This window comes from Larus michahellis, chromosome 9 (genome assembly GCF_964199755.1).
Source record: "Larus michahellis chromosome 9, bLarMic1.1, whole genome shotgun sequence".
Classification (NCBI taxonomy): Eukaryota; Metazoa; Chordata; class Aves; order Charadriiformes; family Laridae; genus Larus; species Larus michahellis.
Window position 1 is genome coordinate 28,676,338 of NC_133904.1, and position 14,238 is coordinate 28,690,575.

At 57.6% G+C, this 14,238-nt stretch overlaps 1 protein-coding gene across 9 annotated transcripts in view; it reads left to right on the plus strand.

Moving 5' to 3' along the window:
- The window catches only part of DLG3 (discs large MAGUK scaffold protein 3), a 78,813-nt gene that overhangs the window by 29,357 nt on the left and 35,218 nt on the right, over positions 1–14,238 (plus strand). For 6 of the 9 annotated variants that reach the window (XM_074599854.1, XM_074599852.1, XM_074599853.1 and 3 more), the window contains one exon: positions 11,799–11,852. The exons of the other annotated variants lie outside the window; for them this stretch is intronic. In XM_074599854.1, the coding sequence (XP_074455955.1) occupies positions 11,799–11,852 (54 nt within the window). The remainder of the gene's footprint in view (positions 1–11,798; positions 11,853–14,238) is intronic. 9 annotated transcript variants of the gene reach the window in all.

Here is a 14,238-nt window from a genome sequence, read left to right on the forward strand (position 1 = left end):
AGGGCTGCCATTTTTCAGGGCTGCCCCTTTAAATGAGCTCCCTGTCCCTGGAAGCACTTCCAGCAGCAGAGGTGGGAAGGGGGGTGCAGGCCAGGAGGCTTCCCCGGGAAAGCAGGGATCTGTTCACCTCCCGGGGAGCTTCACCGCCTCTCACTTCAGCCTTTTTTCCTCCCTTTGCTTCTTCACGCGAGCAGAGGGGAGCGCGCACCGCCTGTGCGCACGGATGCTCTGACATCGGAAACGTGCTCGCGGTTGCATATGGTGGTGTATGTTCTCTGACATCATGCGTACTCGCAGACCCTGTGCGCAGCTCCGTGGCGTGTGAGATGTGCCCACACGTGCTGCCCAACACACGGCACAGTCCCAACGTCAACCCGCACCTCCTCCCACCTCCGGTGCCCCGTAGGTTCTCTCCTGCTGCCTCTCCCCTTCTCTAGGACACAAATTAGCTTGCTCAGGCAATGCCAGTAACTGAGAACCCCTAATCCTCACCGGAGGGAGGGAGGAAATCTCTGAGCTCTGGGTTTCTCATTGCTTTTTGCTTTGCTTTTCTTCTCCCCTCTGAGATCTCTTCCATTTCTTCTCCCTTATCTATCCATGTCCCCTGCTCATTAGTCCCAGCTCCCTGTGCTTGCTGTCGTTGCTGTCCTCCATTGTTCCCGTCGCAGTCCCTGCTCCCTCCTTGTCCCCCCTTGCTTGCTGGTGGGGGAAGTGAGTCCTCCCCTGCCTGACTAGGGTGAGAGGAGGACTCCCGGCTTTGGGGGAGGAATGGCAGCGCGATCCAGGGAAGCATCCCTGATGCACAGCGCTAGAGGAGCAGAACACTCAAACCCCTCCTCTCCCTGCACACTGACGCCCACGGGCTCTCAGGAGAGGAGCGCTGAGCTGCCCGGCCATGCCCGAGCCCCTTTGCTGCCGCTGCTCCCTGCGTTGGGGGTCCGGCACCAGCCGCCACCTTGCCCTCCCAAAAGGGACGGTCCAGCCCTGGGACTTAGCTCACCCCAATGTCCCTGGAGTCGGGCACAGGGGCCAAAGCAGGGTCCCCCATGCGGCTTCCAAGGGTCTCACCGGCATTTTCATGTGTGTGGGGGGGGGGGTGGGGACGGGTGGCACCTCTGGTGGCTGGGGAAGGGGCGCGGGGCAGTGCAGTTCCCCGGCATGTGGTTGGGAAGTGCCCTCCGCCCCCGGGGCTGCCCCACGTTTGCTGGCCCTGCTTGGCCAGAGATGCGACGTCCTGCTGTCCCCCCTGCCTGCAGCCCCTTTCTCTCTCTCTCGGGGGTCGGGGGATGCCGGGGGGTGACTAGAGCAGCATCGCCGTGAGTCTCTGCCCACCCGCAAGTGCCTGGAGCATTCCGGGCTTGCGTGGGCCCCCCCAGCAGAGGTGTTTCATGGCCAGGTGGGGGGAGCAGGGGGACAGGTCCTCCCTGCCTGTCTTCGGCACTGAGTGTTTCACCGAAGGCAGTGTTTTTCCATGCACAAACATTGCTCGTTACAGTTCCTCCTGTGCCCTGGGGAATTACCTGGAGCAGGTAAGCACAGGGTGGCACATTTTGGCGGAAGCACCCGCCTTCGCTGAGCTGCTGGATTTGGGGCTCCTGACTCCTGGGACATGGGTGGAGGAAGGAGCCTTGGGGAGGCCGTGGGGGTCCGGGCTGATGTCTGAGCCATGGGCAGGTGTGGCTGGAGGGCAGGAGGGAGAGCAGCGAGGGGGCAGGCGGGAAGTCAGAGGCCGGTTGCTTGGTGGGAAATGGCTGAAGCCCCAGATGTTCCCTGGGGAGGTGCGAGGGAGGGTGAGAGGAGCGGGGTGCCGGGGACACGGAGGCAGTGGAGGTGGTGAGGTTGGCAGGGTGATGTTGCTATGGCTACTCCTGTGCTATTCATAGAAGAAATTAGCTAAATCTTTGCACTGGAAGGTGGAGGAGGAGAGAGGAGGAAAGCGTTCTCCGCCTTTGGATGGAAGGAGAGAAGCCAAAACAGGAAGGGGGTGAAGTTTTCCTCCTTTGCTCTGTTCCTGTGCCGTGGAGGGGCATTTGGGGGCACCACCGCAGCCTGACCTGCCCAGCACTGGCAGGGCACAGGGGGACGCGGGCAGAGAGAAGCCGCTCTGTGGGAAAGCCCCCCCCGCAGAGTGTCCCCGCAGAGCCCCGCGTGGCAGGACGAGCTCTGCATCGTGCCAGGAGCACAGGAGACATCCTTTTAATTAAAGGCAGCCAATCTGTGAAAGGTATTTTTGGCAACCTAAATGTAGATACAACTGTAGTGAAACTTGCCCTTCGCGTCTGGCTCCGTTGCCGAACGTGGTGCTTGTCTCTTCCTGACCCCGTCCGTCTGCGTGGCCCCTGCTCTGTGGTCGCTGGTGGTCCCCCTGCCCTCCCTCCACCTCCGGCGTCTCTTCCAGCATGTCCTCCCGCCAGCTGGAGTCCCGGGAGGGTCTTCCCTCTCCACCACTCCTCATGTCACTCCACTCCCTCATTGTGAGAGTTTGATTCCCATCCCACAGACCTGTTTGTCACCTCCTCACTCACGATGTGTAAATTTGCGTGTCTGTTCCTAATATATCTCCTTCCATCTGATTTCACCTCTCAGCTTGTTTCTTGGGCATCTCCGTCTGGTGATCCTGCCGTCATCACCCAGTTGAGTTGCTATAACCAGGCGCTGAGCTGCTCTCCTCCCCCCCGGATCCAGCCTCGCGCCCGCTCTCAGCCCCTTGCCCCGTGGACATGGGAGGCAGCCCGTCTTTCTGACGGTCTGGACTTTTCTTCCGTGCTGCCCAGCTGAAACCAGGGCCCAGTTAATGCTTCATAAAGTCATTCCCCTTCCCCCTGCGTCTCCTGGGGAAACTTGTGCCTTAACACCCAGATGCCGGGTGAGCTGGTTCCCCTCACCCACCCTGGAGCATCCCATGTCCTGCTGTCACCCATCACCTGGACCGGGTTGAGGAAGATCAGATGTTCTCAGTGCTCCTTCCCAAAACATACGGAGTTCGTAGAGGAGTGGACAGCTGAGGACATTTGTCTCCTTGGTTTCCTTATTCACCTGTAAGACTTTTCCACCTTCCCTTGAGCACGTGAATCCCTCAGCCAGGGGCTGCGTGCTTGTGCTTGCTGACCTTTCTGACACATCCCATTAATTCGGTAAGGGATAACGTTGGAATTAGAGAGGGGACTTGAAGGACTTGAGCTGAGCTCCTCTCCAACCGGCTTACCAACTGCTGCCTGCCGGCCAGCCCAGATGCACAGACCCCAGTCCCGGAGCTGCACCCCACTGCTGCTTTTGGGGTGTCGAGCTGCCAGGGGGACCCTGGGAGCAGCACAGGGAGAGGTGCTGGGGCTGGTGTCCAAACTGGCCATAGCAGAGACGTAGCTGCTGCTGTAAAGGCAGCGTCTGAAGCTACATAGGTGGGAGAGACCCCAACAGTGTAACATGTGGGAGAAGGAAAGTGCCCACCAAAACCAGGAGGATGTGGCCCTGCCACATGCCCAGAGAAGGGGGAGGAGAGTGTGTTGGTGATGCAGGCAGGGCCATGCACGGGCAGGTTTCAGCAGGGATGTAGCTGATATGGAAGAGGTGGCTCCTTGTGAAGACCCTGGGGACGGCAGGAAGACCTTCAGCCTCCCTCACAGCAGCACCCGTTCTTACCCCTGCCAGAGGGATGGTCCCCGTGCCCCCACGGCTGCGCTTTCCTCCTGGCTCTTGCCCCGCCATGGTTTTGGGTGTTACGTGGCTGGGACCTGCCTGAGCCCAGTCCTGACCGGTGCCGGGACCTGCTGGCCATCCTCAGGGTGTGCTTGAGGGAGGGGGTCCCACAGGGGGTTGCACGAGAGGGAAACCCAGGGAACGGCCGTACCAGAGGTCCCATCCGGGTGTGGAGGTGGGTGGGAGGTGGAAACGAAGCAGAAGCCGTCGCCATGTCTGGCGAGCTGCCTTGTTCGGGTAAGCTCCTCGGCGTGTCATATGCCGTGATGGGAGGAGAGGAGCTTCCGCTCCTTCCTTAGCTGCGGATGCTCATTTAGAGAGAGGAAGTCATTAAGACTAATCAAGCCATAATCAGCTGTGGCCATGGCTGCGTGCTGGGCGCCCGTGGCACACAGCCCCGTGCGGGATGCTCTCAGCGGGGACGGTGGCCTCTGGGTCCCCGGGGAGAGCAGGTCCGGCACCGATCTGCGCTGGGGCACAAGGAGCTCGATGTGGTTGGGGCGCGGGGGCTCTGCCTGCCATGCCGAACCCCCCGTGCTGGCAGGAGGGACGGCGCGTCCCCGGCTCGGCATCGCAGCTGCAATTCGGGAATGGGCATAACCCTCGCTGTAAGGTCGTGCCGGCTCTGCGGGTGCAGTGGGCTGTGCTAATGCTCGCAGCTGGTTTTAACACATGCAAAGATGGGATGCCACAGGGATCCCTCAAGGGCCCTGGTTGCAAATCCAACAATATGCTGTGAACGTGTATCAGGGACTTAGAGACAAAAACTTCTAATCGAGCATTTAACAAGTTCAGAATACCTGAATTTGAAATGAAGCTCGCAGTTTGGTCTGCAGAAGCTCGCTTGGATGGGGCTTGCTGAAGGACTGCTCGGGCGGTGTAGTTATTGTGGGGGGTGTGCAGTGCTTCAGAGCACCCTGGACCAGGCCCTAAATACCCTCTTGTCACCTTCATATTAATTGGAATTTAGTTTGAGGCTCTGTTGATGCATCTCGGTTTGCTTTTCTCCCACAGAAACGTGTTTCTTAAGACTTTGTAAGTAGGTGTGCACTGGAACTTACTGGAGAACAGGATATTTGAATCCTAGGGACCAAAGAAGTCTTTATTTTAACATCCACCCTTATTCTCTCTTTTTTTTTCTTTTCCCCCTGTACATATGCATTTCTCTAAGAGGATGGGGGAGGGGGGGAAAGCACATGAGTCTTTCAGATGATAATAACTCTTCCTGTGAAAAAAAAGGAATTGCCTCAATTTTATTTGGTACCACCAGGTCAGAGGGAAGCTACCGGAGCCCAGCACCTCTGCAAACTGGGTCACTTATTTAAGCGGGCTGAGCCTGGAACAGGATGTCTAACTTTCAAGTATGAACACGTTGGCCTTAATGGTTTCTAAATGGAAACTTAGACTCCACAGAGCTTCTGTTTGGGGAAGCTTTCTTCCTTCCCCGCTGAGTGAAGGCTTTTTTCAGTCCCCATTTAAGCTTACTCTTAAAAAAAAAAAAAAGCACCAAAACAAAGATAAACCCTCAGTAACTGCTTGTGTTCGCATTACACTTTGGGCACTTCAGAGGCTTTGCCAAAGATCCTTGTGACCAGGGACCTTTCAAGTCCCGCGCTCCCCGTTTCCGGATGGCCGTGGTGCTTTGAGCCGGTGCCGAGGCGTAGCCGCGGGGCAGGGTCTCTGCCACCGCAGCGCCGGAGCCTGCTCACGCCACCGGAACGGCCCAGAGGAGCATCCCGGAGAGGAGGGCTGCTCTCGCCCACTGGCCAGCACACCGGCCGAGAGCCGAGCACGGGGGCACGGGCAGCAGCCAGGGCCTGGCCAGCCGGGACTGACACAGGGGGTCCGGGCACCCACAAGCTCCATAGTTGGCCCCGGCATCATTTCCTACGTCGTTTATGCCACATTTCAAGTTGTGCAGGAGGAGGGCACGGGGTTGGGCTCAGCCTGTCACTCCCCTTTGTGCAGGCACGCTGTCGGGTGGTGCGTGCCCTCCACCCCCGCCCTTGCCCAAACTGCGCCAGCCAACAGTCTCTCTTGCGGTGGGTGAGGAAAAAAATGCAGTGAGAGTTATTTTGTCCAGCCCGGTTAAAAGGGAAGGGAGACTCATCTCTGGCCATGAAATTCTTCAGCCCCCAAGAAGTTTCCAGCCTGCATTTTCTTTTGCTCCCTTTCCCCGTCCCAGCCCGTGGGAGCCTTGAGGGATGCAGCTCTCCCTCGGGCTCCGCAGCCCTCTGACGCTCCTGAGCACCCTCGGCTCCGACTGCCAGGTAAAGAGCCTGCAAAGGCAACAAGAGGTGAGCACAGGGAGCTGTGAGAAGGGGACCAGCCTCTGGCAGCAGTGTCAGATCCCTCCCCTTGAGAAGGGAAGGGATAGGAAAGCCAAAGTGTGGATTTGGTATTGAGATGTAGGAAAAGCCCTACATCTTGTGGGCCGGCTGGGAGTCAGGCTTCAATCCGGGAAGGGACGTGCTGTGCATCGTTTCTTTGATGGGAGGTGTGTGAGGTGGCTTCCCCGGGCACGGCCAGGTGAAAGCCAAGGGCTCTGTGGGTGTGCAGGCATTCGGGGGGTGGCTCGGATCAGCCTGGAGCTAGTGTGCCAGCACCCTGTTCCACACACTGCTTCTGCGGCAGAGGCAGGGCCAGGGCTCATCTCCTGCCTCGCCTCGGGCACTGGAGCCTCAGGAGCGGGATTTCTGTCCTGCTTCACCCTCAGAAGTGCCCACAGGTTGCTGTGGAGGTGCCATGTCATCTCAGGTGCTTTGGGAGGTGATGTTTTTGGCAGCGGCGTGCTGGGCTCTGGGTTGGCGCAGGAGGCAGCCCCGGCATTGGGAAAACCAGCGTCTGCGCGAAGGGCAGGGAGGTCTGGCGCGAAGCAGACGAGTGTGTCGGTGCTTATCAGGGTGAGCGGCGCTGAGCGCGGGCTCGCCGTGTGCGCTGCGCCGGCAGGACCAGGGCTCGCTCCTGTGAAATTACCTCATTCGCTCGGTGCGAGCCCGCTCCCCCCTGGCAGCGGGAGCCTGTCGGTGCCCGGGCATCCCGCAGCCGACCCCGCTGCCACGGCAGCATCGCACCGCTCCTCGGCGTCCCTGAGCCGGTACCTGTGTCTTCACAGCTAGCACCCAGCGCTGTGGGGTCCTGCCACAGAGCAGCTGCTTTCAGAGCTGTAAATGCACAGTCTTCTCCTTGGTTTAACAGCCTTTAAACAAAGAAAAATCAAAGCAGATGGAGCCGGGCTACAAGCAGCCCAGTGTGTCCACCCTGTTTAGATGCTTCTGTTGGGCATCTCCCCCCTTAGCCTCTGCCCCTGAGAGCTTTTAGAAGGATGTAAAGACTGAATTTCACTTATCTCCAGAGCCATTTCCTTTTGAGCATTATTATTATACCTCAGATGGTGTAAGCAAAAGGTATTAAAAAGCAGATTGACTTTTCACTCTGATCCAGTCAGGGAAAGTTGCGGAAATAGAGGGGTTAAGTTAGTTCTTTGCTTCTCAGGCACTACCCCAGCATCGCAAATAGTCACCCTGTTCTGCGCATCCCTCAGTGATACATGGGGCACACCAGCCTCCTGCGGAGAAACAGCTCTGTGCATGAGGCTTGGTATTTCTTACCTCTGGAGGCTCCTGTTTGAGTCCTGTTGCTCACTAAGATGGAAATGGGTTTATATGTGGGCAAAATCCAGTTGCTGTTGGCCTGGGATACCTGCAGCGCATTTATTTTGTCTGGAGGAGGTACATAATTCCCCTCCTCTGTGGGCTGGCCCCTGTGCCGGCTCTGTGGAGGGTGTGAAGCTCTTGCAAAGCTTCGGGATTTCGGTTCTGGAGAGAATATCTTGAACTTTCAGTTCAGATTCTCCCCACTCGGCTCCCGTGTGCCAGCCCTGGTAGCCGTCCTTGAGGAAATGCCGCAGGGCAAGGCTCGGCCCTCGGAAGCAAGCTAATGAACCTCCTCTGTTTAATTGCAGCTTTTCTTTAGGTTGGAACTTTTGGAGAACCAGCATGTTTTGTGATTCCTACCTCTGCCCCAGCAGATGACAGCAATAGAAACAGGGGAAGGGTGATACCTATAGATGTTTGGGGCTTGGCTGGCCCCAGGTGCTGACTGCCAAGGGCGGTCACCTGTGGGAAACACAGCCCAAACAGCAGTGGTCCCTCTCAGATGACTGCCCAGAGGTGATATCTAAAGGTGTTTCTGAAAGGCCGCATCCTGCCCCTGAGGCGTGTCTGAGCGCCGCCGGCTCTCCTGCTGCTCCCTGCACACGCTGCAGCAGAATTGCCCCAGCCTGCGGGGGGCTGCGGGCTGCCAGGGAGGAGACATCCCTCCTGCCCTGCATGCAGACCCACAGCTTTAGCCACGGAGGCGGCTGCCCCCAGAGGGGCTCTGGGCTCTCCCGGGGCCTCTGCAGGGAGACAGCCCCTCGCTGGGGGCTGCAGGGGGCAGGTTGCCTCTCCCTCTGATAGCACCTGGGCCGGGGCTGCCACCAGGACTGTCGGGTAGTGCTCGGCTGCTGGTCCCTCGACACAAGTGAATGCAAGGCTCTGCTTCTCTCAGCCCCCGTGAGACCAGAGAGCTCTTGAATCGTAACCTTCAAACCTCATCCTCCTTCACCGCTATTCCCTTCAACTCCTGTTGCTGCCCAGATTTTCCCAACAGCTGTCCTCTGCCTTGCTGGCTTTGCGCCTAGATCAGTCTCTCTGCATCTGTGTAGTGACCCCCCCCCCGCCTCGCTCCCCAAGGTCCTCCTTGAGTCCCACCTTCCCCGCAGCCCTCAGCCCCAGAGCCCAAGGACCCGAGCAGCCCCCTGCGCCTCTGCCTGATGGAGAGAGTTCAGGGCACCTCCAGCTCCGCTGGGCTTTGGTGGTCCTGCTGCCATGGGCTGAGCACCGTAGGGCTTGGACCTCTTCTCTTTCCATTTGTAAATCCCCCAAGCACAAACAGGCCTTGGTAAATAATAACAGTGTGATGAAGTGGTTTAGATGGAAGAGATCTGACAGCCCCCATTGAATGTGACCTGAATGCACAGCCCTGTTCCCTCTCCTCCCCGCATGCAGCAATCCCCTGCTCCTTAGGGCATAAATTACTTACCATTCCCTATAGAATTGAGGGCATGGTTAATTCACTAGCATGTTCCTGCTGCCCAGTGAAAAATGATGTTCTCTCTCCTCCCTTGGCTAGCAGAGGGATTGGCACCTGTGCCTGCTTGACGAAGGGAGGCAGAGGCTTTTCATTTTCTGGCCCTCTGCTTATTTCTGAGTCTTAGGTCTTGTCTGACTCTGCAGGAGAACAGGCAAGATGCAAATGTTGGAATATTTGCAAGTGGAAGTCAGAGCTAATGTCCAAACACCTTTCTTGTAGTAGCTGAAATAGCTGGCCACAGGAGGCAAGCGGGGATTTCCTGGTCTGAATTCCTCCTGACCACGTGCGACTTTGTTTTAAGCAGCCACTCACATTCAGCATCTCCTGGGTCCCATCTGGAGCCTGAGTGGGAAATTGTGCTCCTAGCAGTATTTTGAGATGTAAAAATCACTAGTGTGGAATGGCTGCGAAGGATGCTCTGTGCGCAGTGAGCAGGCTAGACAAAATATGTCCTCAGGGTTCACCAGTGTGTGAGCGAGGCAACGTGATGTGTGATTTGTGGGCTATTAGTAATTCTACAAAGAGACTGATTGCAGTGGGGCTCAGTGGAGGACTCAGGCTGGACCTGCAAGATCCTCTATAACATTATCATACAGAGCACTTCTCCCTGGGAGGGTTCCAAAGCATCATTTGTGGAGTTGAATTCATGTCATAAATCATGGGGCACGTGATGGGCTACATTCACGGAGGCTGCCTCTTCTGCATCCTTCCTGGAAACTCATCTAATAAGAGCTGGCCTCTGGCACATCAAGGTTCAAACATCCATCGTTTGTTAATTGCTGGCAGTAGAAGTGCTTCTTTTTTGCCTTGAAATGTGGAATCCCTTCCTAGAATTTCACTGGGGACTAATAAAAGCCAGTGCCAGGTTTAATATACGCTATCTCACAAATTATCTGGATTAAATACAAGGACTGTGTACTGCCAGAGAGGGGATATTCCCAGTTTAACATTGCTTCTGGGCCGTGGAGATCCCAAGACATTGGACCTGAAAATTGCAATTCTCTTATGTGTGTGGGAGGGATTTGGCAGGAGTGCTTGGAAGTGGTCATATTTGCCTGAGCTAGAGAATTAATTGCCATAAAAACTATGGTTTTGTAACCAATAGTTACAGCTGCAGGAAAGATCAGAAAGCATCTGAATAAATCAAATTAACTACCTCCTGCTCCATCCATATGAGAGCAGAACCTTTCAGAGCATGATTTAAACCACAATCTGGTTGATCCCTAACTCTCCCGCCTATGAAAAGAGGAGAGTGAAAAGTCCAGAAATACGATCAACTAAAACGGGAGATGGTGGGGACTGCCATTCTGGGTTATATGAGGAGGTTGGTCTCTGTTGGGGACATATACACCCAGAGGAGGGCAATGAGGAAGCAGTCTGCTCCTGCAAATATATCAGACTCACCGAGACCATTGGTCTGGACAGCCCAACCACCCACATTACTGGACAGACAGTGGTTCCTGTTAATTGCTGCACTAACCCACACCTCGACTTGCTCGCTGCTGACCCCGACTCTGATGTTTCTGATGCCTTAAGGCAGAGGTTCACCTCGCCTTGTAGCTCATGTCTCTCAGCGGTTCCCCATCTCGCTCTGGCTGTTGTCCTCCACAGGAGCCTTGGAATGATGATGTGAATCCTGACTTAGAATCATAGAATCATAGAGTCATCTAAGTTGGAAGGGACCTTTAAGATCATCGAGTCCAACCATCAGCCTCTTACTCCATCTAAAACCCCCACATCTAACAGGAACAACACAGGGAAAGAAGAGCACAGTTAAAGCTGAAAGACTGTTAAGAAACTATGGTTTTTTGCTTCATCACCCCCCGCATCCCACCTCACCCCCCCCACCCGTCAGCTTTCTTCACATTCTGCCTTTGTTTCAGGCTCCTTCTCGTAAAGACAATCCCCCTAACTTACCCCCAGATTTACCCGTGACCTTCCAGGTTCTGCACCACGTGCTGTTGCGTGCCGGCCAGGAACGTCGGTCTTGTGATTAACCTTAAATCACTGGCTTTTTGCCCCTTCTCCCTCCCGCTGCCACTCAGAGACAGATCCCTCCCCAACTGCCTGCCCTCCCCCCGCGCCCCCCCCCCCCCGCCTCCTTTAGCCGTCCGGAACAGGGCGCGGCTCCTTCAGGAAGTTGCGGCGCTGGACAGCTCCGGCGCGGCGGGACCCCGCGGGCGGGGGGAGCCGCTCCGGCCCCGCTCCGGCCCCCGGCCCCCCCGGGCCCCTCTCCCGGGAGACACCCCCCACTCCCCCCACACTTAGGACCCCCCCCGCCTGCTGCTGCCAGCGCTCGCCCTCTGCGCCCCTCTCCCTCCTGCGGGGTGCAACGAGCTACCGAGCAGCCCGGGAGGAGGGGGACCCCGGGGGAGGGAGCCCTGCAAGAGAGGGGGGATGCAGGTGGTGGGGGCGGGGATGAGCGGAGCCTGCCGAGCAGAGGGTTTACCCCAGGGGTAGCGAGGGTAAGGGACCAAGTGGTGCCACCTCCTCTCCCAGGGCATGGTGGCCCCGTGCTTAGGTGGGGCGGCAGCAGCTGCTGGCAGGTGCATGAAGGCCCTGGGGCTGGTCTGCTGGCAATATATCCTTCCCTCACTGAGACTTCCTTCCTTACTCCTATTTCCTAATCCCTCAGGAATGTGGATTTAAAGTAACTTTTGGTGCTGGTGGGATTCTGGCCCGAGGCTGGGAGAGTTTCCAGTCTTCCCTGTCTCCTGCCCAGCAGCCAAGACAATGAGGTGTGTTGGGGGCACACCAGGCCTGAGGAGACGACCGATGCCCAGGGCCATGCTGTGGCTCTGCTTCTGTCTCAGAGCTGTTGGGCACCTGGAGGAGGGACAAGAGCAGAGCCCTTCCTGTATTGCTCTCTTCTGCCTGTGGTGGCACAGCCAGGGGAGAGGCAGTGCGCCACGAAGGGCTGGCTTCATCGCTCAGCTCAGTGACATCCCGCTTTTGTCTCCTCACAGGCCAACCCTGCTCCCATTATCGTGAACACAGACTCGCTGGAACAAGGGCTCTCTGTAAGTCTCCTGGTTTTGTTTCGCTTCCTTTGAACAAGCGGTGCGTTTTCCCTGCTCAGCGGTGCAGGGAAGGCTCCTCCAGCCCAAGGAGGCTCCAGTGAGGTGGCAGAGGAGCCTGGTACCTGTGCCACGTCCCCACAGCACATCCTGCCCCCAAACTTCGCTGGGGCTGGATGACACTGAGCAGAGCCAAGGCTAGCAGCAAGTGATGCTGGGGACTCCAGCACAGGGAGGGTACGAGGCAGGAGGCACTCAGAGGGGTGAGCAGGCATCGGGGGAGCTGGGCTGGCTGTGTTCAGGGAGACCCACACAGCCATTTCCTCCGCTTCCCATGCACGGTGGCTGCAAGGCTCTGTTGGGGCATCCGTTACCTTCCTGCGCTACCTCAGCCTCCTTCGTCAGCCCCAGCCCCTCAGGATGGAGGCAGGACGCTCCAGGCACTCGCTGACATCGCACCCACTGGTCCTCAGGGCAGCAGGACCCATCAGATGCTGCTTCTCTCCCAGCAAAGGCTGCCAGCAGCTGAGCAGTGCTTGGTGACTGTGAGTGTTTGCAGCCACAGTGCATTTGGCACTCTTGGCATAGTAATGCCATAGATAATCCTCCTGGATTTGTTGCAGAGAGGGTTTGTGCGCTGCTGCATCCCTTCCCAGAATATTTGCAAATCATTCCTGCTGGGGGGGGGGCGGGGGGGGAAAGGAAGGAGCAGGGTGGCCAGCATGAATTTCTGCAGCGCTGGCTCCGTGCTCGTGGGGTGCTCCCCCTTTTTCCCCAAAGGGAGCTCAGTTGACGGCTTGCCAGGGCTGGGTGCTTTGCACCTGCTTTTCTTCTGATGCAGCAAATTTCAGCTGCCTTCCACATTAATGAAGCAGCACCAGGACTGGGAGCTGGGCTTGGTTTGTCTTTGGAGTCGCGGTGGGCTCCACGTGGGCTTTGGGCTGCAGGTGAGTTCTGGTGGTTGAACCTGGCTTGTAAAGAACCGCAGAACTCAGCCCCCAGCCTGTGGTGGGGTCAGTGCGCACCAGAGCTGTGCAGGGCTGGTTGGGCAGGGCTACGGAAAGGAAGGGACACCCAGATGAGACCTCTGCAACCCTGGCTGTATGGTTTAATTATGCCTCGAGTGCTGAACCAAAGCCACCTGGCACTGGAGAGGAAGGCAATGATGCCTCTCTCAGCATGGTGGTCCTGGGTCCAGCAGCCTTGTATGAACATGGCAGAAGAAAGTTGCTGTCCCCAAAGGTTTCCTTCTCCAAATGCATGGCATGGCAAGGCATTTGTGGGGTTGGAGGCTTCTGGCAGCGTGCTGGGCACCCCGGCTGCAGGGCAGGGCCGTGTTGCAGCCCGCTCTTCCTTGCTCACCCGGCTGGGGCCATTCTACAGGGAACTGGAAAAAGGGCAATGTCTCCTGGAGAGGAAGGACACACCGCAAGGGTGGACTGGGGCGAGTGAGGGGTGTGCAGGGCAGGGAGGTATTCCTGGGTGGAAAGTCTGCTTTCACATCTGTTTTGTACCCTCCCTCCATTTGGGGGACATTGCCTGCTCGCCATTGCAGCCACCAGCGCCACATCCTTCACCAGGCTCCAGCCGTGCCTGTCCCTCCTCCCTGCCTGCGTGCCCAAGGGCAGCGAGAGGTGAGCCCGAGGGCCAAGGACAGGCTCTGTCAGCCCAGGTGGGCTCCCGAGCCCCGCAGAAGCCAGCAGCAGGGAGCCCACCCATGGGGCCAGCAGCCACCTCCTCCCACCACAGTGCACTCCATTTTCCTCCTGGCTGCCTACCCCTACTCTAGCTCATTAACTCTATGCCCCTCCCGCGCCTTCTCCCTCCACCTCGTTAGCTCCGTATGCCCGTCAGCGCCTTCTCCCTGTGCCTTGGTCACAGCTTCTTCTTGCTGTGCTGGGTGGGAGCTCCCTTCTTGCACCTGGGGTGGGGTTGGCTGGGTTGCAGGAGCTGCCCTGCACCCCTGGCAGGCACCAGCATCACTCTGGGGGTGGCAGTCACCTACCCCGTCCATCCAATCCCAGCAGTACATGCCAAGGAGGAGGGTGGGGGGGAACTGCCCTGCGGTGGTCAAAAGGAAGGGGCAGGTCATGGCTGTCATCTGCTGGGGACCACCATCCCCGTGGCCGTGGCAGGGGAGACACCTCACTTCGATTCCTCCCAACCTCCAGCCTGAGAACCCTCTTGCCTTCTACTTCGTGTCACACCAGCACAGAAACAAGTCCTGCTCCGTCCTTTCCTTCTCTGGGGAGCTGGGCTCCTCAGGCTCTGGGGAGAGCACACCACAAACCCTCCCGTCAGGCAGTTTCCCAGGTCAGCAAAGGAGCCACACCAGGGACTTGCTGCAGAAGAGCACACCAAAAACGGCAAATCTGGAAGCATTTTTTTT